Consider the following 25,577-nt stretch of genomic DNA (forward strand, 5'->3'; position numbering starts at 1 on the left):
AAGACAACAATGAAATATCACCTCACACCTGTCAGAATGGCTAAAATCACAAGAAACAAGTGTTGACCTGGAGAAATAGGAACTCTTGTGCACTGGGAGTGGTAATGCAAACTGGTGCAGCCACTCTGGAAAGCAATATGGAGGTTCCTAAAAAAAAATACAATTACCCAATCCACTAATCACACTATTGGGTATTTACCTAAAGAATACGAAAATACTGGGTGGCTCATTAAGTGTCCACCTTTGGCTTAGGTCATGATCCCAGAATCCCGGGATGGAGCCTCCCCCATCGGGCTCCCTGCTTGGCTCGGTCTGCTTCTCTCCCTCTGCTCCTCACCCCCCCGCATAGTTCTCTTTCTCACCCTCAAGTGGGCAAATAAAATCTTAAAAAAAAACCTGAAAATATTAAATCAAAGGGATACATGCATCCCTATGTTTACTGCAGCATTATTTATAATAGCCAAACTATGGAAACAGCCCAAGTGCCCACTGATAGACGAATGCATAAAGAAGTGTGTGTGTGTGTGTGTGTGTGTAATGCTAAGCGAAATATGCCAGAGAAAGACAAATACCATATTATTTCACTCACGTGGAATTTAAGAAACAAAACGAACAAAAAGACAAACCAAAGAACAGACTCCTAAACACAGAGAACAAACTTGTGGTTACCAGAGGGGAGGTGGGTGGGGGGATGGGTGAAATAGGTGATGGGGATTAAGATTCCATTTATCTTGAGCACATAGCTGTAAATGGATTCGCTGAATCACTATATTGTACACCTGAAACAAATATAACATTGTTAATTATGTTAATCACACCAGCATTAAAAGAAATAGAAATAAAATAAAGGCCGGGTCGAAGTAGAGTCCCATATTTTCTGACTTCCGCGGTTAATGCGGCTATGTATTTGTGTTCTCTGTTACCTTCTGAGTGCCGCCCAAACCAAGATCCACCTGCCCCTGGACAGGAGCCCAGCGCCGTGCGCAACCAGCGAGGGGGCGGGTCTGGGGGGCAGGGCCTAGCTACAGCTTCCGGCGGAAGAGCCTGGGAGCAAGATGGCTGCCACCTAGACGGTGCTGTTTTTTTTGTTGAGCCGGCGTGAGGTTCCACTGAAGCGAGCCGGGCGGGTCTCTTGTGGCTCTGCTCCCCCAGCCTGTGAGCAGCGCCTGCGACCTAAGGGCTTTGCTGGGCCTTGCGCTGCCCAGAACCCGTTTCCCTCTGACCCTGGTCTCGGAGAGTTGGTGAGATCTGTTATTGTGACCTCGGACCGCATTCCAAACTCTCATGCCCATTCATTCCGTAAACTCCGCAGTCCTGGCCCCTTAGAGGAAGGAATTCACAGAATAGGTGGGGAATTATGGAAAACATCCTTACCGGGGCTGGTGAGCACCATGATGCGAGCGTTTGATGGACAGTGTTGATGGGAGGGTCGGGCTGAGGGTTTCAGGGAATGAGCACTCGGTCTGGATAGGGGAGGGCAAACTGCCCCGAGGCACAGAGGCCGGAGCTGGGTTTGAAAGATCTGGAGTAAGGCTGTTGCCTGAATGGAGAGCAGCAAGAGCCTGGAGGGGTGAAGTAGTCTAACATTTGGGGGCAAATGGTTTGCGTTGAGGGAGCAAGGGAGAAAGAAGAATAGATAGGTGGGCAGGGCTCAGGTTAGGAAGGTCTCATATGCCGTGCTAAGGAATTTGGACTCTGTTCCGTGGGCAATAATGAGCTGTTGGAGAATATTAAGCAGGATAGTGATGTGATCCGATTTGCACTTTCTTGGATTCATTCTAGTGATTGTATAGAAGAGAGAGTCAAACTGGAAGCAGTGAAGGTATCAGAGTAATCAGAGGCTCGATGTAAGTCTGAAAGGGGATGGGGGAGGAGTGTACCTCACAGGTCATTTTGTATACCTAAAACACTAGGGACTCCTCCTCCGGCCGCTGCTGTCTGGCTGTGTTGCAGCAGCTTGTACCAAGAGTGTGGAGGGCATCGGTTCAGAAGGCACGTGGTCTTTGCAGGTGGGCTGGCAGAGGAGGTGGACAACAAAGTTCTTCATGCTGCTTTTATTCCTTTTGGAGACACCACAGATACTTAGTTTCTTCTGGTGAAACAGGTGAGGCCTTCAGTGTCTCATTTTCAGATTCCTAATGTCAGGAAAAGGTCTTCAGGAAAAATTTTAAGTCATGTGTGTTCTGTGTATGGTTGGTATGTAACTAAGTTCAGGAGGATTCCTCTCTGGGTCAACATGACTATGATCTTGGTGATGGAAGAGGAACGTTCTGAGGACAGCAGGGCCAGGATGGTGGTGTGGCTATGGGCTGAAATTCACAGAGATTGACAGTTTGTTGGGTTTGAGGAAAGGCTTTCTCCACATTGGAACCCTTTGGGGCCTTTGATTTCTGATCATTTAATAAACAAACTGTATAGTAGGATTCAGTAGGAAGGTAGTTTTAGAAAAATCTTGAAAGGTCTGGGTGTTGTTTCACGCCACCTGCTGGGTAGCTGTACCCCACCACACCTGCTGATCAGACCTCCCTTGTTGGCAGCTGTGCTTTTAAATAGGAGAGGGCGGCAGGGAAGCTCAGCTGCAAGCAGTGAGGGCCTTGGCCTCTACTCACCCCGAGGGAGTTTCCCTTAAAATGGTATCACAGTTACCGTGCACGTTTCTATGTGATCTTTGGTTGTTATTCTCTAAGATAGGAGTTTTAGACCCAGCTGTGCCACTAACTCTGGGTGTGATACTTAAACCATCTGAGCCTTCAGTTCTTCGTTCTTAAATAAAACAGTAAGACTGGCTTTCTGAGGGCTGTACCCTCCCTGAATTCTATAAATTAGTAACTCCTGTTGCTCTTGCTGTCTGCCAGCTAACGTAACGTTTTCCTGAGGACAGGACTAGGCTCCCTTCACTAGTAGTCACCAAACTCAGTAGTGAGGTAAGCGCTCTGTATTCATTTGGTGCTCAGTTGGAGTGAATAATCTTTTTTAAGGTTTTATTTATTTATTTGACAGAGAGATAGAGCCAGAGAGGACAAGCGGGGGAGTGGCAGAGGGAGAAGGAGAAGCAGGCTCCCTGCTGAGCAGGGAGCCCGACGCGGGGCTCAATCCCAGGACCCGGGGATCATGACCAGAGCCGAAGGCAGATGCTCAACCATCTGAGCCACCCATGGAGGGAATAACTGATAAACAACTTTATCTATGTTCTGTAAGTCTTATAAACAAAAGTCATTAAAATTCTTGGAAAGTAACTTAAGGCTTAAATTCTGTAGTGGTAGAATTGGATACTGCAAAGTTTAAAAATTCACTGTTTAGCTATGTTTATTTAAAATAAAATTATTTTAATATTTTTGGAAGCATCTAAAAATTAGATTTTCATTTTTTTAAAAAGATTTTATTATTTATGGGGTGCCTGGGTGGCTCAGTCGGTTAAGCGTCTGCCTTGAGCTCAGGTCATGATTGCAGGGTCCTGGGATTGAGCCCCGTATCAGGCTCCCTGCTCAGCGGGGAGTCTGCTTCTCCCTCTGTGTCTGCCTGCCGCTCCCCCCTGCTTATGCTCTCTCGCTGTCAAATAAATAAAATCTTTTTTATAAAAATAAAGACTTTATTTGTCAGAGCGAGCACAAGCAGGGAGAGCAGCAGTTGGGGTGGCTTCACACAACAGAAATTTATTCTCTTAGCTCTTCTAGCTCTACAGGCTAGAAGTCCTACATCAAGGTGTTGGCAGGTCCATGCTCCCTCTGGAGGCTGTAGGGAAGAATCCTTCCCTCCCTAGCTTCTGGTGGCTCCTGGCAGTCCTTGGCATTATTTGGCTTGTAACTGCATCAGCCCTGTCTTTGCCCCTGTCTTCACAGGTCCTTGTTCCCTGCATGCGTCTGCGTCTCCTCTACTTACAAGGATACCAGTCATGGGACTTAGGGCCCATCTTAATCCAATATGACCTCATCTTGACTAATTATGTCTGCAAAGGCCCTATTTTTAAATAGGGTCACATTCTGAAATTTGGGTGGACATGAAATTTCGGGGGACATTATTCAACCCCCAAAACCCCGGTTTGGTGGGGGCCGTTGCCGAGGGACTGGACGTTCTGGTTGAAGGAAGGCCCACCAGGCCTGGCTCATAGTTCCCCTCATGTAGGCAGAATATAGAAGACAGACCCTGTAGAGCCCCAAGCCTCTGGGGCCTGGCATTGCTAGTTCTTGGTTCCTGTGTGTATTCTGTTCCCACAACCTGAGCACACATCCTTGCATCACCAGCTCTAACAAGCAGTTAGTACATGCTCTTTGTTAAATGCATCTAATCTAGGTAGGTAGGTAGGAAGGGAAAGTGTGTCTTTTTTCCATGTGCTTGTGCTACGGAGCTTTTATTTGAGTGCTAACCACAGGAAGAGTGGGACTGCGAGCATGAACTCATATCCTCTTAGCAGGGTGCTCAGCAGCAACAACAGCCTGGTCTGGCTGAGACTCTTTGCTTTTTACTGAAGCCGTTATGGGGATTCTCCTTTACAGGACATGAGACCCTCAGGCGCCTATCATGTTTCCAGTTTCCACAGTTTCAAAGTTATCTAGGAAACAAAAGTTGTCATTATTTGAAAGTATTCACTGGGAACTGGCTACTTATAAAATGAATTCTCATTCAGAAAGCCTTTCCATTGATCGTGTGCATAAATGCCAACCACCTGTGTTGGCCAGTCTGTCCCCGACATTTTTGTATCTACATTAGGGGTCAGCAAACTTTGGACGACAGGCCACATCCAGCCTGCAGCCTGTTTTTGTATGGCCTATGAGCTAAGTCGTTTCTTTGCATGTTCCAGCTTGTAGAGATTGACCTCATTCCTTGGCTTCTGGTCGCTTCTATCTTCAAGCCAGCAGTGGCCCAGTGAGTCTTTCTCACACTGCATCACTCTGAAACTAACTCTCCTGCCTCCCTCTGCACATTTAGAGGACCCTTGTGATTACACTGGGCGTGCATCTGGATAATCCAGTATGATACCCTTATTTTAAGGTCAGCAGACTAGTGACCTTAATTCCATCTGCAATCTTACTTCCTTCTTGCCATGTAATTCTACATATTCATAGGTCCTGGGGAATGGAATGTGGACATCTTTGAGGGCACCACTATTTTGCCTACAACAAAATTCTTAAATGTTTCCACCCTCCCCTTTTTTATCTTCATGTTCAATCTTTTATTTTCCTTATAATCAATCTTTATGACTAAATATGAAATAAGGATATTTCATGCTCTTGTTCAATTTTTTCTTAATTGCTAGAAGTAAAATTCGTACTTGATTCATCTGTTTCTAAGAACAAGAGCATAGCTATAATTCTTTCTTACTAAACTAAGGAATCTTTTTTCATATATATATATTTTTTTAGTTTTCATGAAAAGACCCAAAACAAGCCTTTTTAAAAAATCTATCTACTTACCTTTCCCTAGTATCAGTTATTCTTGGATAATAAAGTATCCCTATACATCGTTCCATGTTCTCTGTTACTGTTTCATCAAACATGTTCCCCACCAGCAAGCGATACTGTTTCTCTCCCATTTAGTGCTGATCTTGATTTTTTTTTAAAAAAGATTTTATTTATTTATTGTTTGTTTATTTATTGGAGAGCCAGCGGCAGGGAGAAGGAGAAGCAGGGAGCCCGTTGCAGGGCTCGATTCTAGGACCCCAAGATCATGACTGATGAGCCACCCAGGCGTCCCTGATCTTGATTTTTTAAAGCGGACTCAATACACGGTAACTGCATTTACCCTTATAATTTCAGATCCGAAGATCATGCTAGCACAGAACTTCATATTGGTGTTGAAAGAAGTGTGTAGTGGCTCACGGACAGTTTATGGTTAGCTTTGTGCTTAGCTTGCTGTTGAGGGGTTTGGGCTCCCAGCATAGAATTAATCGTGAGCAAGTCTCAGATTTCTTAGAAGTAAATGGAATCTTTTTTTTTTTTAACTTAAACAAGGTTTAAGCAGCTGAGTGGTATTGTAGTCTTTTCAGAATGAATTGAACTCTTTGGGCAGACAGTTCGTGTCCATTTAGCCAACCCGGTGAGAATTAAGGAAGGCTTATCCAGACCGGGCGAGTGGCGGCAACCGCAGATTCCTCGTCACGTCCTCAGCTTTGGCCTCCGCTGTCTCACTTCCCGCTGCGGTGGTGTATGTCCGTGGGGAGAGAGGTGTATGGGGGAGAAGAGAACGCGGCACCTCCGTGGAAACAGAGGTTGAGATTCTCCGCAGAGCAAGAGCTGTTGTCCCCAGGAAAGTCTTGCCCCGGGCTGTAGACACAGACTGTGCCCTTCCAGCCTTGATGGTGGCTGGGGCTTCCCTTTTGGCTCTCGGCTCAGTCCTTCGTTTCTCTCCTCTGCCTCTGCCTCTGTGGAGAGCTAGACCTGAAGGTCTGACATTTCCCAGTGACAGCATCCCTTGTCCTAAGCGGTAGCTTCTGCCCGTGAGAGCCCCGTGGGCTGTCGTCCACTTCGTCGACAGAGCAGCGAAGAACTGGGCACAGCTAGCAAGCAGTTGGCCGAGAAGCTTGAATTTCTTAGCATTTGTTCGATTCTTTTCCTTTCAGTGTGGGCAGATGATGACTGGCTGAAGAAGTTTTCTGGGAAGACTCTCGAAGAGAATAAAGAGGAAGAAGGGTTGGAGCCTCCCAGAGTGGAAACCCGGGAGGTGAGATCGAAGGCATGCGCTTCCCCGCGAGGGGCTGGCACTTTCCACCCAGGGCGCTTCTGAGGTGGGCGGCGCTGGATGAATTGAATGGAGAAGCTTGGCTTTCTTGTCCGTGTGGGGCTCTAGGTGAGAAGTATCCCGTGTGTGCTTGGGTACCAGCATGAGATTGCTTGAACTAGGTGGCGGTCTGAGATGAGAAAGGACAGTGAGGATGCCCCCTCACCAGCATCCGCCATCCTCCTGACCTTTCCCGCACCCTCACTGAAGACCTTGGCACCAGGCTCACTGCCTTCCTATTCCTGGCCTGATTCCAGAGAGGCCTCAGCCCCTCAGAATGTACCCAGGTGCCAGGCACTTCCTGCCTCAGCACTTTTTCCTGCTTCTCGATACCCCATCGTGACCATTGCTTCTGGGAATAAATAACCGAGCTCCCCCTCCTCTGTCCCCCCTTGGAGCAGTGGTGTTTCTCTGTGTTCCTCCCTTAGCCCTCGGCTCCTCTCTGACGCTGTCCTTGCAGTTTCGGCCTCTGTGGCCCGTGTCTGAGCTTATCACAGCCACTCAGGCTTCTGCTGATTTCCTGATGTCTAAGGCTAGCCTTGACCTCTCTCCTGAGTTCCACATGTTTCTGCCTGCATGTCTCCCAGTCACCATAAATCAACAGAGCATATCCCAAGTGGATTTCCTCTCTCCCAGTCACCATAAATCAACAGAGTAACGTCCTAAGTGGATTTCCTCTCTCCTTCCACTCTGGTCATCCTGAGTACCCCATCTGAGTGAATTTTGGTGTCTTCCGCAGTCCCCCACACCAGGGACTTCCATGTCCTCTCTGGCTCCTCATCATAATCCACACCTCCTGCGTTGCCGTGTCCTGCTGATGTTCTCCTTTGCATCCGCCTGCATCTCTCCTCTCCTGTTTGCTCCCGCCACCGTGGCTTGGCTAGCCTGTCATCTCCCCTGCGGGTAGTGACAGGAGCTCCCTAGCTGGTCTCCCTGCCCCGGGCCTGCGTGCTCCTCTCCTGAGCAGCCAGAGGGAGCTTTCTAAGGCAGAGCTGACCATACGGCTCTCAAGCTGTCTGAGGACTCCTCATCTGGAGAGGTGAGTCCGGGCTCCTTCAGGGGGACAGAGGGACTCTCCGTGTTCGGACCCCGCTCACCTCTCCACATTGTATATCCATTTGGCATTCTAGGACAGAGTTTGTGGGTACCTATAAATCTCTGTGTTTTCACATAAGCAGTTCCTTGGCCTCAAAGTTCCCTTCCCAACCGACTTTATCTCGCTCACTCCTACTTACCTTTCATCGCTGAGCTCAGTTGCTACCTTCTCCAGCAGACTTTTCTGACACCTCCAGTGGAGTAAGCGAAGGTCCCTTCTGGGCTTCCATGGTCCCGGGGCTCCTGGGGCGCCCTCAGTCCGGGTGCTTACGGCATTATTTTGACAGTAGTTATTTAACAGATGTTTAAATGTTGCTTACTTTATACCAGGCACTCTTCTAAGGGCTTTACAAATCCTGAATCCTAACGATAATCCTTTGAGATAAGTACTAATACTGTCTCCAACTCGAGGTGACAAAACTGAGCACAGGGAGATCTAATAACTTGTCCAACAGCACGCAGCTCCGGAGTGGGGAACCGCGATGGGAACCAAGGCTGTGCAGCCGCGGGATCTCTGTGCTTCCCGCACTCACGGATGTCGCTCCCCCGCTGGGTCGCCAGTTCCTCAAGGGCCTTATTTAACAACTCCAGAACTTGGCCTGCAAGCTCAGTACGTATCCGTTGCCCTATTAATCCACACCACAAATAGGTCAGAGACCATAGTTTTCTCTAGCAAACACATGATAGGGTTTGTACTGAATGTTGTATTTATCAGCTAGTCATCCCGGTGCACTCGGAGCACAAAGCAAGGCCCGACCTCCTCATTGTCTCCTGGGCACTCAGGCCCGAGCCCAAGCGCCGCCCATTCTGCTTCCACTGTAGCCAGCTATGAATCTGTAGGGACTGGCACAGAGGGAAAAGGTTATGGGTCCCTGTCACGGGAGTGGGCTTGAACTGGGATTGTTTGGGTTTTTTTTGTTTTTTAAAGATTTTATTTATTTGACAGAGAGTATAAGCAGGGGGAGCAGCGGAGGGAGCTGTAGAAGGGGAGGGAGAAGCAGGCTTCCTAATGAGCAGGGAGCCCCACTTAGGACTGGATCCCAGGACCCTGGGATCATGACCTGAGCCAAAGGCAGACGCTTAACTGACTGAGCCACCCAGGCGCCCCTGAACTGGGGTTTGCGGGTGCGGAGAGGCGCGCACTGCGGGCCAGGGAGCTGGGGTTCTGGGACCACAGGCCAGGGTGCAGTGAGCTGGCGTCTGAGGGCAAGTGGGACGCGGTCCCGAGCCTGCGGGGTCGGTGGGGGGGGCAGTTATTTAGCCGGTGCTCGGGGTCCCGGCCCTGGGGCTCCAGCTGGCGGCACCTTGCTGCGGCCCACTCGCTGCCCTTGGGTTCTTGGTGTGTATGCAGAATACCCGCTCTCCGACTTGCGGAGTCTAGTGCTCCCCAACCTGACATTTCTTCTGCGCCCAGGGAGAGCCCACGGCAAAAAACGTCCGGTCGAATCCGATGACCATGTACATGGACATCAAGATCGGGAACAAGCCGGCCGGCCGCATCCGGATGTTGCTGCATTCGGACGTTGTTCCCATGACAGCAGGTGAGCGGGGCTGTGGGCCGGATGGCGGGGGCTGAGTGGGCTGGGGAGGAGGCTGCCTGGAATCCTGAGACTTTAACACCTTTATCTGAGCCCTTCTGAGGCATTCGGGACCCCAGCATCTCGTCATATGAGCCTGAGCAGGCATTTTTGAAGTTCTGTAAAGGCTTAGGACCATTAGAAAGAGTAGGCTGTTGAAAGTTAGAAATTGTATTTTTTTTTTGTAGTTTTGTTTTGATATATTTGCAAACTTACAGATATGTGGAATAAGAATTCTGTAAGAATAGTACAAGGAACTCTTATATATCCTTTACCCACTCATTCATTTACTTTTTGCCCCCTACGCTTTTCCATTTAATTTATACACACAGATATATTTCCCCCCTACTGTGCCAGTTGAGAGGAAGTTGAAGACATCATGCCTCTTGACCCCTAAATAGTTGGGTATATATTTCCTAAGAAAAGAACGTTCCCTTACGTGATCGCAGCGCGACCGTCAAAATCAGGAAATTGAACATCCGTGCACTATTTACTAGTCTTCAGGCCGTGTTCAGATTTCATCATCTTCCCCAGTATCATCCTTTCTAGTAACCGTTGTCCTTCCCTGGCAAGGACTCACGCTGCACGGCAGGGTCGAGTCTCTTTAGTCTCCCTCTGTTCGGAACAGGGTCTCCGTTTCTCAGTGTCTTTCTTTTTTTTTTTTTAAGATTTTATTTATTTATTTGACAGAGAGATAGAGAGCACAAGTAGGCAGAGAGGCAGACAGAGGGAGAGGGAGAAGCAGACTCTCCACTGAGCAGGGAGCCCGATGTGGGACTCGATCCCAGGACCCTGGGATCATGACCTGAGCCGAAGGCAGCTGCTTAACTGACTGAGCCACCCAGGCGCCCCTCTCAGTGTCTTTCTTGATCTCAATGACTTTGAAGAGAACAGGCCCGTTTTTTAAGATGGTTTCTCAGTGTTTGCCTGGTACTTCCTGGTGTGAGGTGTTCTGGCAGGAGCACCTCATTAGCGCATCACGTAAGGATGTGCGTGATGATGTCACTTCTGGTATTTGTGACGTTAACTTTGGCCATTTGCTTAAGGAGACAGCTACCAGCTTTCTCCACTGAGGAGTGACTATTTGCAGGGCTATAAATTAAAAGCTAACATTTTTTAATTTAAATTTAGCCTTTTAAAAAATGTTTATTGAAGTCATCATTGCACATAAAGACAGTTGTGAAGTTTGTTATAATATGATGTTCTTCTGCTCCCCGCCCCGTATCATAATTTTTCTGCCTGCCAAAGCAACATTCATTTCTTTCAGATGCTTATTTTGGCTTCTATTGCTCTATCTCTGAAAAACATACGTTACCGCTACTTGATTTTTTTTTTTTTCTTCCCAGTTTTCGGCTGCTTTAGGTCAGACTTTTTGGGAAACAGCCTCTTGAAGGATTGCATGCAGAAAGTTTATCCGCGAGTGGTCTCAGGGACCACTCTTGCAGGGGAATGAGGGGGGCAGATTGGGCAGAGAGTGAAATGGAGCCACCGTGCAGTCGCACCAAGGCCTCAGCTGGTCCCAGGGGGGCACTGGAGCTCCGATAGCCCTTCTGACTTGTTCTGAATTGAGGCCTGGGGGGCCGGGTCTCTGAACCCCCTCCCCAGTCATGTATTCTGGCCGATTCCCAGGAGGGGTGAGTGGCATTTCCTGGGATGGAACTTCTCCCGGGGCTGGTAGTGTCTCATGCCTCTGGGAGGTGAGAGAGTGAGGGTGTTGGTCGTGAAGGAGATCTGAGCGGCTTCCCCAGGCATCACTGCAGTCCGCCTCGCCCACCACTCACATTCTCCTTGGCTGCTGTGTCTCAGTCTCCTGTTTCCTCCCCCCGACCTGTGAGGTGTTGCAGGGCCCAGAGCTTGACCCTGGCTTTGCCTCTCTTCCCTCGCTCTTCCCTTCATGGTTTCTTAACCTCTTAGCCCAGTGCCCACCGCTTAGGCCTGATTCTTTACTAGGCGGAAATGAAAGTCCCAGCTCATAGAGCTTTCCAACACATAGTTTTTAAAAAATAGTGTTATGTCATAATTATAATATGAAAGTATTATTTCATATACATATGAAATAAATACTGTATTTCAGTATTTAAATGCTTGGACATAGGGCGCCTGGGTGGCTCAGTTGGTTAAGCGACTGCCTTCGGCTCAGGTCATGATCCTGGAGTCCCTGGATCGAGTCCCGCATCGGGCTCCCTGCTCGGCAGGGAGCCTGCTTCTCCCTCTGACCCTCCCCCCCTCATGTGCTCTCTCTCTCTCATTCTCTCTGTCTCAAATAAATAAATAAAATCTTTAAAAAAAAAAAAAAATAAATAAATGCTTGGACATAGCTAAACACGTGAAATATTTAAACGTGCACTTCTGCCCAGAGCCACAGTGAGCAGTGTGGACTGATAACCGGGTATTTTGTTGGCAGGATCACAGTAACATTTTCTGAAACAGTGAAAATCTCTTGGTAAAATTCTGAAAGAAAAAATTAAATGTTTTCTTAGTTTATGTGGTAGGTTTATTTCTGGAAAAATTCAATGCAAAAAAATAAGTCTTTTTTTTTTTTTTTTTTTTAAATTTATTTGTTTATTGGGCCCCCTGGGTGGTTCAGTCAGTTAAGCGTCTGCCTTCGGCTTGGGTCGTGGTCCCAGGGTCCTGGGATCGAGTCCTGCATTGGGCTCCCTGCTCGTCGGGGAGTCTGCTTCTCCCTCTCCCCCCATTTCCTCCTGCTCGTGTTCTCTTGCTTGCTCTCTCGAATGGATAAATAAAATCTTAAAAAAAAATTATTTATTTTAGAGAGAGCAGGGGTGTGGGGGGAAGGGCGGGGCATACGGAGAGGGAGAGAGAATCTTAAGCAGGCTCCCCGCTGAGAGTGGAGCCCAATGCAGAGCTTGATCCCAGGACTCTGAGATCATGACCTGAGCCAAAACCAAGAGTTAGCCGCTTAACCAGCTGAGCCACCCAGGAGCCCCTACAAGTCTTTGGATTTATATGTAAAATGGAGTTAGGTTCTCAGCTCAGATCATTATGAACAGATGTTTCTCTGCTACATGAATGTTTCTCAGAGCATTTTAAAGTCAGAGGATTAAGAATAATTCTTAGGGCGCCTGGGTGGCTCAGTCAGTTAAGTGTCCAACTCTTGATCTCCACTCAGGTCCTGATCTCAGGGTCATGAGTTCAGGTCCCATGTTGGGCTCCACACTGGGCAGGGAGCCTACTTAAAAAAAAAAAAAAAAAAAAAAAAGGAAGAAGAAGGAGAAGAAGAATTCTTCCTTACGTGGGACATTGCAGGACATCTAGATTCCTTGCTCCCTTCCTGCTAATGCTATAGCACCCCCAGGATTACTGACAACTGAAAACAGACCTTGCAGTTTCCAAGTAGCCTCGAGGGGGCAGTCTTCCCCTGTTTAGAACCAGCACCCTAGCCAGTCCCTTCCCGTCCCAGGGCTTCCAGTCACATCTGTGGGTGAATCCTGCCCACGTGTCAGCCTCCATGCTGGTCTTTCCCTGTTGCCTTCCCTTGGATGTCCCACGGGCATCTCAGAGCTCACAGGCTCTCTTGCTCTTTCCCCCCCCAGACCCTTCCTCCCCTCTTGTCTCTCAGTGCCGCCACCACCCACCTAGCTGCCTGCTCAGCTTAAGCTCATCCTCGACCCCTCTCCTCCGTCACACACGTCAGACCCATGGGTCTTCAAGTCACTTTTTGGTCCACTTGTTCTTTACCCTTCCTCCACTAGCACCAAGTCCTCACGCTTGTCTCCCGGTTTCCACTCCTGCCTCTTCCCTTCTGGGGCTAATCTGCAAGGTAGTCAGAGAGCCATCCTTTCCAAACACAAACCCATTCACGCCCTTTCCCTGCTAAGAGCCCTCCTGGGGCCGCATCGTGCATGTGGGATCCAGCAGGACCCCCTGGCCTGAGGCCCGGCACCCCCCCCAAGCTCCCCGAACGTGCTGCTCTGCCTTCGGTCCCCATGGCAGGCTTGCTGTTCATGTCACAGCTCACGCCCCCTCAGGGCCTTGGTCATCCCACCTCCTCTCCTGGAATATTCTTCCTTCAGCATCTACAGGGTTCACCCCTCACTTCCTTCAGGTGCCACGCACCTTGTGCGAGAGGCCTGCCCTGACCTGTCTCTCTAGAATGGGCGTTCCTGTCATCTCTTCTTTTTAGTGAGCTTCGTTTTTCCTCATATATTTAATATTAGCCTCATGAGGGCAGGACGCAGTCTTTCTTGATCACTACTGTATTCTAGACAGTGTAAATAAATATTTGAATATTTAAAGCTGAGGTTCACAGGGCTGATTTTTTACGTGTCAGGCACGCTGATCACCTCCAGCACTGAGAGTGGGATGAGACATGGTCTCCATCCAGAGGGAGCACGCAGTCTTGAGGCCCAGCCGTGGAAAGTGGGCTTTCTCATTAACACAGACGAGCTTACAGCTCCTTGTACTACACTCCTCTCAGCCCCTGCCAAACATGGGCTTTTTAAACTCGGATATTACCTCCTCCAAAAGCCTTCCGTGGTATGTTACCTGTGTGTGTGTGTGTTTGTGTGTGTGAGAGAGAGAGAGAGAGGGATGGAGACACACACACACACTCTCTTAGGTGACTGTGTCTTCTGCTTCCATTTGCTGAGCAAATGTCTGTGCCACTAGGCTCTGCTGTTCTGTAGCATGATTTTTTTTAATTTTTTTTTATTTTTTAAACAGCTTCATTGGGATGCAATTCACATACCATTCCGTTCACCCATTTAAAGTATACATCTCAGTGGTTTTTACCGTACTCATAGTTATGCAGTCACTACCACAAATAATTTTAGAACATTTTTCTCCAAAAGGAAACCTCGCACCCTTTAGCATCCCCTTCTTGTCCCCCAGCCCTAGGCAAACACTAATCTACTTTCTCTCTTCCTGGTTTTGCCTATTCTGGACATGTCATATAAATAGAATTACACAATATGTGGCCTTTTGTGGCTGGCTTCCGCTTAGCATAATGTTTTCAAAAAAGTTCATCTATGATATAACATGTATCAGTACTTAATTCTTTTTTATTGCCAATGAATAATCAGTGTATGGATATACCACAATTTGTTTATCCATTCATAAGTTGATGGACATTTGTGTTGTTTATACTTTTTGGGTATTATGAATAATGCTGCTCTGAACATTCATGTATAAGTTTTTGTGTGGACATATATTTTCATTTTTCCTGGGTAGATATGCTGGGGCATATGATAACCATTTTTTAATTTTGAGGAAGTGCCAGACTATTTTCCAAAGTGCCTGTGCCATTTTGTATTCCCATCAGCAACCTGTGAGGGTTCTGGTTTCTTTGTGTACCCCCACCGTCCCTGGTTACTAGCTCTTTTATATTCTCTTTATATTATCTGAGTGGTATGAAGTGCTGTCTCATTGTGGTTTTATTTTTGTTTGCTTTGTTCTGTTTTTTGAGAGAGTATGAGCAGGGAGGGGCAAGGGAGAGGGAGAGTGAGAACCCCAGGCAGGCTCTGCACTGTGCTGATGCAGTGCTCGATCCCACGACCCCCAGATTATGGCCAAAATCAAGAGTTGGGTACCCAACCTACCGAGCCACCCAGGTGCTCCACTCATTGTGGTTTTGATTTGCATTTCCCTGATGGCTAATGATATTGAGTATCTTTTCATGCATTTATTGACCATTTGTATATTTTGGGAAAATGTCCATTCAGATCCTTTGCCCATTTTTAAATTGGGTTATTTATTTTTTTATTAGTGAATTGCAAGAGTTCTTTCAATATTCTAGGTATAGATCTCTTATCAGATACATGATTTGCAAGTGTTTTCTGTCATTCTGTGGGTTGTCTTTTTACTTTCTTTATGGTGTACTTTGAAGCACAGAAGGTTTTAATTCTGTTGAAGTCTAATTTATCTATTTTTAGTTCCATCAGTATATATATATATTTTTTAAGATTTTATTTATTTATTTGACAGAGAGAGCGAAAGAGCACAAGCAGGGGGAGCAGCAGAGGGAGAGGAAGAAGCAGGCCCCCTTTCAAGCAGGGAGCCTGATGCGGGACTCGATCCCAGGACCCTGGGATCATGACCTGAGCCTAAGGCAGATGCTTAACCATCTGAGCCGCCCAGGCGCCCCATCAGTATATTTTTGACATCGTAACTAAGAAGGTTTTGCCTCACCTAAGGTTACGAAGATTTACTCCTATATTTTCTTTTAAGAGGTTTATGGCTTAGCTCTTACATTTAGGGTTTTGATCGATTTTGAGTTAAATTTTGTGTATAGTGTGAGAAAAAGAGGTCTAATTTCCTTCTTTTGCACGTGGATGTCCAGTTGTCCCAGCATCATTTGTTGAAAAGGCTGTTCTTTTCCTGTTTAAATGTCTTGGCATCCCTGTTGAAAATCAATTGACTGTAGATGTAAGGGTTTTATTTCTGGCCTTTTATTCTGTTTCATCGATCTATAGATCTGTCCTATGCCAGTTCCACTCTGTCATGTATTCTGTAGCTCCGTAGTACATTTTGAATTTGACAGGTGTGAGTCCTCCACAGTTTTGTTCTTTTTTCCAGGTTGTTTTGGCTGTTCTAGGTCTCTAGCTTTTCCATATGAATTTTGGGAATAACTTGTCAATTTCTGCAAAAAAAGCCAGCTGGGATTTTGATAGAGGTTGCACTGAATCTGGAGATCAGTTTGGGAAGTGTTGCTGTCTTAACAGTATTAAGTTTTCCAATCCATGAACATGGGTGTCTTTCCATTTGTTTAGATCTTCTTTAATTTCTTTCAGTAATATTTTATAGTTACCAGAATATAAGCTTATACTTCTGTTGAATTTATTTCTAGGTATTTTATTCTTTTGATGTTACTATAAATGGAATTTTTTTTTTTTTTTTTTTTAATATTTGACAGCGAGATAGAAACCACAAGCAAGGGGAGTGGCAGAGGGAGAGGGAGAATCAGGCTCCCCACTGAATAGGAAGCCTGACATGTGGGGCTCGATCCCAGGACCCTGGGATCATGACCTGAGCCAAAGGCAGACACTTAACTGACTGAGCCACCCAGGCGCCCTTGGAATTGTTTTCTTGATTTCATTTTCAGATTGTTCATTGCTAAAGTATAGAAATAAATTGATTTTTGTATATTGATCTTGTATTCTGCAACCTTGCTGAATTTATTAGTCCTAATAGTTTTCTAGTGAATGCCTTAGGATTTTCTGTATAAGTTCATGTTATCTCCAATTTTCACTTCATTTTTTTTTGCAATTTCCCCTGACTAGACCCTCTAGTACAATGTTGAATAGAAGTGGTGAGGGTAGACATCTTGGTCTTATTCCTGATCTTAGGGGGAAAATATCTAGTCTTCACCATGTGGGTTTTTTTTTGTAGGTGCTCTTTGTCAGACTGAGGAAGTTCCCTTCTATTCCTAGTTTGTTGAGTGTTTATCATGAAAAGGTGTTGGGTTTTGCAGGGTGCCTTTTCCATGTCCGTTGAGGTGATCATGTGTTTTTTGTACTCTGTTCTGTTAATGTGCTATATTATATTGCTTTTTGGATGTTAAACCAGCCTTGCATTCCTGAGATGAATCCACAGTTACTTTTGAGTGGCTAAACTGCGAGCTACACCAGGGCTGAGACTAGTGTCCCCAGGGCTTAACAGGAGCCTGGTTACAAAGTAGACAATAAGTATTTGTTGAATGAATGAAAGCATATACCAGTCTAAAATGATTTAAACAGCTCTGCTCACCATTTCATTGACTGTCCCTTGAATGAGAGACTGAGGCATCCACATGGTATTGTCCTGGAGTCTGAGCTGCCTGCTTGAAGAGCTGTCAACAGTCTGCACAAACGTCCCTCTGAGGGCATCGCTTCTGATAAAGTCAGTCCTAGTGTTTGTGCTGCTGCTGCCAGCCCGGTCCCAGGTGTTTGCAGGGTTGCGGCTGTGACTGGACCATCTCCCTGACAGACCAGAGCACCCCCCCTGCTCTTCCCCTCCCACCCGGGCCAAGTCCCTGAGAGCTCCCCTTGTCAGACCGCTGCAGGGCAGCCGAGCTCAGAGCTGGCGCGAAGTGCCTCTGTCCTCCTCTCCCCTGCTACCCCTGCTACCGGGCCAGTGAGTCAGCTGAGCCAGGCTCCACTCGTGCCCTCACGCCCAGTCGTGCGTCTCATGGGCACCCAGTCACCCATTGTCCAGCCACTGACCCGATGCTCAGCACTGTAGTACGCAGAGCGCCCGGGGTCCTCCCGCCAGGCACTGGGCTTGGCGCTGGGGAGACTGGAGGGGCCCGCCAGAGATGCCGCCCCCCGCCCCGGACTCCAGACCCAGTGGCAATCAGTCTGGTGCCACAGCTTGTAGCCTTGCTGCTCTCACCCTACACTGGTGTTTGGCCAGCCGGGCCACCTCGCAGCGTGTGCCCATCAGTCACCAGAAACAACGTCCAGGGCTGCCACCTGCTCGCTCCCCTGCTGCCGGCCAGGGGCTCTAGATCAAGGCTCGACACTCAGAAACCACTGGGCAAGGCTGGTTCTCATTTTGGGTTGAAGTCAGGTTGAGCCTGGAGGGGAGGGGAGAAGCCTGCTGGCCTGTGACCCCAGCACAGCTCCCGCGGCGGGGTGGAGACCAGCCACAGCTCTAGCAGCCTCGGCCAACCTTGGTCTCTGCCTTCAGCTGGGCTCCGTCCCCCCTCGGGCCGGCTGGGCCCCCGTGTCCCCTCGGGCCGGCTGGGGCCCACCACTGTGGCCGGGACCGCGACCTGCAGTATTCCCAGCAGGGACCGTCGCTCCCCGCCCCGGCAGCGCTCTCACCGCTGCTCAGCCCTGGCTGTCAGGACAGGCAGCAGTGAGACTGGGAAAAGGCCAGCTGCGCAGGGTGGGCGTGAGGTGCGCGAGAAGAGATGTACGCCAAGTCCCCGGTAAGGCTGGCTCCCGGGAGGACGAACGGGCTGGCCTGAAGCCCCCGGAGGGAGGACTGGTCACAGCCCCATGAAATGGGAGGGAGGGGGCCTGTGCTGTGCTTCCCCGATGGCCCTGCGAAGGCAGGACTAGCAGGCTGGCTGGGAAGCCGGCGGATGAGGAACCAGAGGGCAGCAGTGGGTCACTGTGCTGTACAAGGGCTTCCCCAGAGTTTATCACCTGGGTCCACACCCGGACCCCCCCCCCCCCCCAACGCAGGTGGTGACCCGCGCCTCAGAGGTGAGATGCCAGATCCTGAGACTCCCGGTGGACGACCTGAGCCCCCGGGGCCGGCCCAGGCTCCCGAGAGTAGGGTCGTGGGGGCCCCACACCCGCCTCTGCAGAAGGAATGGTGATAGAACTGGGGCAGAGGTCAAGGGATGGAATGCTGCAAGTTAGGTTTTCAAAGAAGATTTAATAACAGATTTTCTAAATATACCATAGATTGAGTAAATCAGATCAAGTAGGGCATAGAGTATGATCCTAACTTTGCAAAATAGCCATATATTCTATATAAAAACAGACGTGTGTCAAGGAAAAAGACTGGAAGGGATTAACAGTGCTTAGCTCTGTGTGCTGGGATTATGTGTATTTGTATTCTGCTTTTTATTTTCAAAAATTTCCCTGGTGCACAGGTAATATTTTCTTCAGTGAGGAAAAACTTTTTTTTTTTTTTTAAAGGGCCAAATGTTTGCTCAAGGCTTCCCAGTAAGAAGAGAAATTCTGGAAAGCTCCCCCTTCAGCTTCCTGGAGGTCGCAGGTGGGTGCTGGACTTGGGGAGGGGTTCCTCAGCAGACGTACCCGGCTGCGTGGCTCACTCTGAGTCCCTGTCGGTCCCTGCAGGCCGGGACTTTCACGGGCAGGGGATTGTGTAAGTCCCCACCTCCTCCCGAGATAGGACCACATTTAGATTTTTTAGGAAAAATGCAGCCTTAGAGTAAACACAGCAGCACCTCCTGGGCATGCTCTGGGAGGAGCAGGTGTTAACGGGAAGGCCAATAGGGGGGGCACAGCTACGCCAGTTCACTTAAACTAAGACCACTGGTAGATGCTATTCGTTCGGCACTGTGCAGACGCAGTGCCAAGGGCTTTCGAGGACGCACCTGATCCCACGATGGCCTTGCAAGGACAGAACCGATACCCCATTCAGAGGAAGAAAACCTCTCACTCAGATGTGACAAAATGTGGTCAGTTTAACAAGAGGCAGAGCCAGGATTCCACGCCAGGTCTCCTGGCTCCAAAACCCACCCTGTCCTATTCACGGCCCCCTTTCCTGTGCCTTTCTGGGCACTTCTTGAAGCATGTCACCTACGTCCCTACAGAGAGACACAAGAATGGGGCTTTGCCTGATGGGCTGGCGTCGGGCCAGGGCTGTGCCGGGACGGTGGAGATGCACTGGGGATGAGGCACACAGAGCAGCCCCCCCACACTAAGGGCCCCAAACTTGGCTGTTCCTGTGTGGCCTCTCTTCCTGGCAGCATTTCCTTTGCTGTCAGCGGGCCTGAGCTGACCACCCTTACTTAGGCTTCTGATGTGCAGCCTTGAAGGGAGCCTGGGCTGCCGGGGCAACCACGTAAACAAGATGGCTGCCTCTTCATTGACTTTGCATCCATCGTTTTTCTCCAAGGCCTTTTCTGTTTGGTTTCCATTTGGTGGCTGCCTGGATGGCTGGAGGTTCTAGAAGTCTGTCAGAAAGGCCGTGACCATTCTACTTTCGACTTGATTGCACAGAAAGGGATTCAGATCACGATACTTACGTACCTGTTCAGCACACCCAATGGGCAAGGCAGTCTGCACCTTTAAAACATTTTACAAACTTTCCAAAGCATGCCAGGTTATGTGCTAGGCATTGAAGAGACCTAATACGGACATTTGTCCAAAGTTTCCAAACCTCCACTACCCGTGATGTTGGGAAGACAAAGCCATTAACTAAGGTCCCCAGATGGCAGGTTTCGTGTCCTGCGGCAGCTGGGCTCAGGCTGTGTCTGGGCTGTGGCAGAGAGGGGAGGGTCAGGGTTTCAGGCCGAGGGAGGAGTGTCCCCACATCACTGAAGCTTCAATCAGGAAGGGGCCTTGTCCAGACAGCAAACAGGTCAATGGCCGAGTTGGAACCAGAATACAGGTCTCCTGACACTCCAGCCACTTTGTGCTCCAATCCCTGCCAGCCTGAGGTCAAAGCCCCCGGCTACTAGGGAACTCTCCACCTTGCAGACAGTCTGGGCCCATCTTCCGTGTACCCAGGGAGGGTCTCTCCCTCTGCGCGCTCTCCAGAGTCCCTTCCCGGTCCCTGCGGAGGCGCCGCTGTCCTGCAGCAGGGCCCCAGCTTCCACACCCGCTGGCCCACCTGCTGTCCCGGGGCCCCTCCTCGGGGTGCCGAGTGACTGCTGAGAGGCGCATCCTGGGGCACACGGCGGGGGGCCCCCAAGCTGCTTTGAACGACACAGTATTTCAGGGTTTGGGCAGTGGGACTCCGTCTGTGCCGGCAGGTAACTTACGGGCTTAGCGAGTCAGAAATCAAACGCTCCAATGGCCTGTGGCGGTTTCCGGGACCCTCCCCACCCGGGGCTGGCCTGATTACCGCCTGTCACTCCCCTGGGACGGGGACCTTGTCTTGGGCTCACAGGTCTCACTCCCGGGCACACAGGGTGGTGCAGACTGGAGAACAGCCTGTCCTTAAGCCCTGGGTTCTATCGGACAGTTCCCACCCTGGCCCCAGGCCCCGTCTGTGGGTGAAATGGTTGCTGCTGGGGGTCTGGAGTCGTGTGCTCAGGGTTCTGAGGCCTGTCCGGGTTCAGTGGAAAATCCACCCGGGCTGCTTACTGATGTCGGCCGTGGGCGAGGTGCTGCGGAGCCTCACATGGAAAAGCTGGAGGGAACTGGCCGCCCCCAAGGTTATCTGCTCCTGGGTGGGGTGGTCGCAGCTCTTCCCCCAGGAGGGGAAGACACATGCCATAAAACATCCCTGTCGGCTTCCGTCTTGGTATGAGGCCCATCCGGCTTGTTCTGTTTCTAATGTGCTAACTGCTAGTGGGCCAAGGTCGGAGCCCAGGAATACACGGTCCCGAAGGTGAGTGCATGCCCTGGAAAGAGGAAGACCCCTCCTCCCCGCTCGGAGCCCCGCCAGCCGGCCTCACGCTCCAGATGGCCCTCACGTTGGCCTGGAGGGGGCCAAGCACTTGTCCCACGGCAGGACTTCTGAACAGAACCCCAGTGCAGTCCGTGTGTCGGGCCAGCCGGTCTACCACCCCCCAGGGGAAGGGCGGAGGGGCCCAGGGAGACCCTGGCAGGCTGGGGCGGGCCCTCCCTGCCACCCCACCTGAGCAATGCCGGCATTGCAGGGTTTCCTGCCTCTGGAGAGGGGCCTGACCCGGGGTGGGGGTGGGGGGGGAGCAGCGGCGGGGGCAGGGCCTCAGTGGCAGCCGCAGGCCCTGACCACCATGTTGCGGTGCTTGCGCAGGATCACATTGTTGCTGCTGTCGTAGTAGAGCACGGAGGTGGCGCTCAGCTTGGTAGGGGCGCAGCACGCCTTGGGGACCGCATCTGGCTTCATCAGGTGCACCTGGCGGGGGCGGAGGCATGAACACGTGGCCTTCCCCTGGAACCCCCACCCGCTCCATCCTCCACCTGCAGCCCCTGGCAGGTGCTCCCGCGGAGACCTGCCCCACCCTGTCCCCCTGCACCCCTGCCCCGCCCCACTGCCCTCAGACGGGACAGCGCACGGTGTGCCCAGGAGCCCTCCGGGGTCCCCTCCGCTCCTCTCTGTGCTTCTGTGATGTCCCTGATCCTCCTTGTCCCCATTAGCCGTTTGCGGTCTGTCTCCCCTCCCAAATGTGGGCCGGTGAACGTTCACAGAACCGGATAAAGCCTAGAACCCTAGGTCCACCCTTGGGGTGTCCAACGCTGTTATTCCTCAGAGCACTTCCCAGCCCTGGTAACGAGCTCTAAGGCAGCTCCTGTTCTGGGCAGACCGAGAACGAGGGCACAGAGACCGTGCGTGGTGCCGGGTCACGGGGCTGTCTGCGGCGGGCCGGGGACCGGGTGCGGGGACCTGCGACCCTCCTAACCGCCTGACTGCCAGCAAAGAGCCTGCCTGAGGGAGCGGCCTGTTCTCAGCCCCCTAAAAATAGTTCTCCCGAGCGGTGGCAGGAGGGGGTGGGGAGACAAGGAACATTCCAGTAGACAAACAGGAGCCATGGGATGACACAACAAAACAGGCCCTTCACCCCAACAGCAACTCTGTCCCCGGACAAGGCTTCCTGTCCCTGGGCTCACCTGCAGACCCCAGGGTTTCCCCCCCTCACCGTACCTATTCCTGAGAGCGGCCCTGCCTCCACCCTCCACCAGGTGCCCCGACCCCATGCCAGGGGACCGCAGCAGCCCCTCACTCGGCCCGTCCATCTGCACAATGCAACCAGGCAGATACTTCTAGAGTAAGTCAGACTGTAAGACTTTGTTAGTAAAACCCTGCACCTGCTTCTCAGTTTACATGGGATTAAGCCCACCCACCTGGCACCTTAAGTGGGACCCCAGGGCCCTGTGGGCCAGCCCCTGACCACCCCCAACCTCACCTTCCTGGCCCCCCCACACCTCCCTGCAGCCCGAGCGCACCCAGCCATCCTGACGTCAGAGCTGCAGGTGCCCGAGGGCCTGGAGGAGCACGAATCACGTGCATAAAGGACAACCTGGGGACTCATACGTGGGTCTCATCACCAGTGAGCTCCTCCCAGAAGGTGGCTCCGGGGGGAGGGGAGGGCAGCAAATCCCACTTGATGTGAGAAAGGCAGTGTCCCCACAGAGCCAAAGCCCCTGTCAGTGATGTGTTTCCTCTCACCTGGGGGGGGGGGGGCTCACCTTCAACCACCTCTTTACTAGACAAATCGGCTCGGGGATACCAGGAACTAGGATTCTAGGTAAACATTCTAGAAAGAAATCTCACCCCCAGAATCAGTAACATTTAAAGCACTTAGGAATGGCAGAGTTGGTGGGAGGATCCTGAGCTCGCCTTGTCCCCACATACAGCTAGATGACATCCGTGTGAATAAGGCAGAACACGACCAGAACCAACTCCACAACTCGAGGCAGAGAAGAGGCCCCATGGAAGAGGCCAGGAAGGGCGGAGGCGCGGCAGGAAGCTCCCCGGGCCTGGCGGCTGTCCACGGGTGAGGGGGGCGGGGGACACTAACCAGGAGCTGCATGGGGAAGGCGAATCCCCGAAACATTGGGCTTTGAAAACCAGAGGGGCTGAATTTTATGAGTTCTTACAACCAGCAGGACTTAAAACCTGCAATTTGAAAAAGCAGCAGCCCGGTTCTGGGAGGGCCGAAGGAAACGGAGTCCCCAGCTCCGGCAACGGTGGGACAGACAGCCCGCAGAGCTACAACACAGAGGCAGCAGCTGAAGAAACCCTGGACCGTAGGGAGGGAGCGCTGTTTACCCCTCTCAGAGCATGGCCCCAGGCGCAGAGATGGTTGGCAGGCGCCATTTCCCTCCCCTGTCCCCCAGCATGTGGGGACCCCACAACACTCCCACCTACCTTGCCACCCCGCCCCTGCAGCCCCTGCCTGCCTCGGTCCAGCACCATGGGTCCCCTCCTGCAGAGGACGGTCACGCAAACCTTGCTACCCCCACTTCCCTGCACCCCGAGCTTTGGCAGCTCCGCTCCTCCAGCCAGGCTAGCCTTGCTCCCTGCAGCAGCTGGTCCCCTCTCGCAGAGCGCCGGCACCACCCCTTGCCAACAGTGCATAGCCCACCCCCACGCACAAGCACATCTACCGCTCCAGTACAGTCTCGGCTGGAGCCCATTCAAGGTGGGACCCTAAGCATGGCGGTGTGCAAGCGGCCCGAACAGGGCCTTCAAAGAGACTCCTACCCCAGGAGAGGGAACGAGGACTCCACGCACCCGTCAGGCTGCCCCCCAGCAGGGGACCGGGGACAGACAGCCGGTCTGATTACAGGCCCTGCCCACCAACAAAAGCTGCTCAGGGGACAACACAGGAAAAGCACTCTGTGGTCTGGTGCTGCTGCATCTCACAAATGCCTGGTGTGCCTCAGCTCAAGTCCACGTGGCCCCAGACTGGCCCTCCAACAGCACAGGGACCAAACAGGCAGAGAGAGCCATTGCAGACGACGGGCCTGAAGGAAAAAGCGGCTCAGCCACAACAGGAGGCTGTACGCAACACAGAGGAGACACCCCATGAGGCACCAGGTCCTGGTGAACGGGACACACAGGGCGCTACAGGACCTCTTCAGAAGGCCACCACTTTTAAGAGCAGGAGACATAGCTGACCTTCCTAACACACAGAAACAGACACAGAGAGTTAGACAAAATAAGGAGACAGGTAAATATGTTCCAAATGAAAGAAAGAACAGGACAAAATCACAGCAAGAGACCTAAGGAAAACAGCTAAGTGATATACCTGATAGAGAATTTAAAGTAACAGTCAAAATGGTACTACTTGAAAAGAGTCGGAGGACATCAGTGAGACCCTTACCAAAGAGATAAAAAAAGGACCAATCAGATGAGGAACACAATAAATGACATACATACACACACACTAAATAGAATAAATAGTAGGCTAGAGGGCTCAGAGAATGGATCAGTGACCTGGAGGACAGAGTAATGGAAAGTAATCACGTTCACCAGATAAGAGGGGGAAAATACGCAAAATGAGACTAGACTTAGAGAACTTGGCAACATGATCAAGCATATAACAAATGCATTATAGGGATCCCAGAACGAGAAGAGAGAGAGAAGGGGGCAGAATATTTATTTGAGGAAATAACAGCTGAAGAAACGGAAGGAAGGAAAAAGAAATCCAGATTCAGGAGGTACAGAGATCCTCGAACAAACTCAACCGAAGGAGGTGTCCACACCAAGACACACAGTAATCAAAATGGCAAAAAGTAGTGATAAAGAGAATTTTTAAAGCAGCAAGAGAAAAAAAAAAAAAGAGGTTACATACAAGGGAAACCCCATAAGGTTATCAGCTGAGCTTTCAGCAGAAACATTACAGGCCAGAAGGGAGTGGCATGATCTATTCAAGTGTTGAAAGGAAAAAATCTGCAGCCAGGAATACTCTATCCAGCAAGGCTATCATTCAGAATAAAAGGACAGATAAAGAGCTTCCCAGAAAACAAAAGTTAAAGGAATTCATGAGCACTAAACCAGCCCTACAAGAAGTGTTAAAGAGGAATTTTTGAGTGGACAGAAAATACTGTAAGATTAAGAAAAGCTCAAAACCAGTAAAAATAAGTGTTTATAAAAATCAGGCAAGGGGGCGCC

General features: G+C 50.4%; 2 protein-coding genes across 14 annotated transcripts in view; one reads left to right on the plus strand and one right to left on the minus strand.

The window, feature by feature from the left end:
• The first annotated feature begins 1,032 nt into the window (after nt 1–1,032).
• The window catches only part of LOC118542534 (uncharacterized), a 28,039-nt gene continuing 3,494 nt past the window's right edge, over nt 1,033–25,577 (plus strand). Inside the window, exons 1-9 of one of the 13 annotated variants that reach the window (XR_013448244.1) lie at nt 1,033–1,241; nt 3,001–3,193; nt 5,598–5,725; nt 6,557–6,657; nt 7,454–7,753; nt 8,265–8,419; nt 9,224–9,350; nt 18,977–19,055; nt 23,315–25,564. Coding sequence is in view for 1 of the 13 variants with exons in the window: in XM_078073357.1 (XP_077929483.1) it covers nt 6,672–6,783; nt 8,265–8,419; nt 9,224–9,350; nt 18,977–19,055; nt 21,753–21,777 (498 nt within the window). In the remaining 12 variants the exon portion in view is untranslated. Of the gene's footprint in view, nt 1,242–3,000; nt 3,194–5,597; nt 5,726–6,556; nt 6,784–7,453; nt 7,754–8,264; nt 8,420–9,160; nt 9,351–18,976; nt 19,056–19,922; nt 20,041–21,752; nt 21,849–23,314; nt 25,565–25,577 lie in introns of those variants that run through there. The other 12 variants (XR_013448240.1, XR_013448239.1, XR_013448242.1 and 9 more) reach the window with 12 other exon arrangements.
• LOC118542533 (bone morphogenetic protein 8B-like) overlaps nt 18,691–25,577 on the minus strand; it is a 34,890-nt gene continuing 28,003 nt past the window's right edge. The window contains exon 7 of the mRNA XM_078073356.1: nt 18,691–21,854. Coding sequence (XP_077929482.1) covers nt 21,705–21,854 — 150 coding nt within the window. The 3' untranslated portion in view covers nt 18,691–21,704. The remainder of the gene's footprint in view (nt 21,855–25,577) is intronic.

This window comes from Halichoerus grypus, chromosome 5, assembly GCF_964656455.1.
Source record: "Halichoerus grypus chromosome 5, mHalGry1.hap1.1, whole genome shotgun sequence".
Lineage (NCBI taxonomy): Eukaryota > Metazoa > Chordata > Mammalia > Carnivora > Phocidae > Halichoerus > Halichoerus grypus.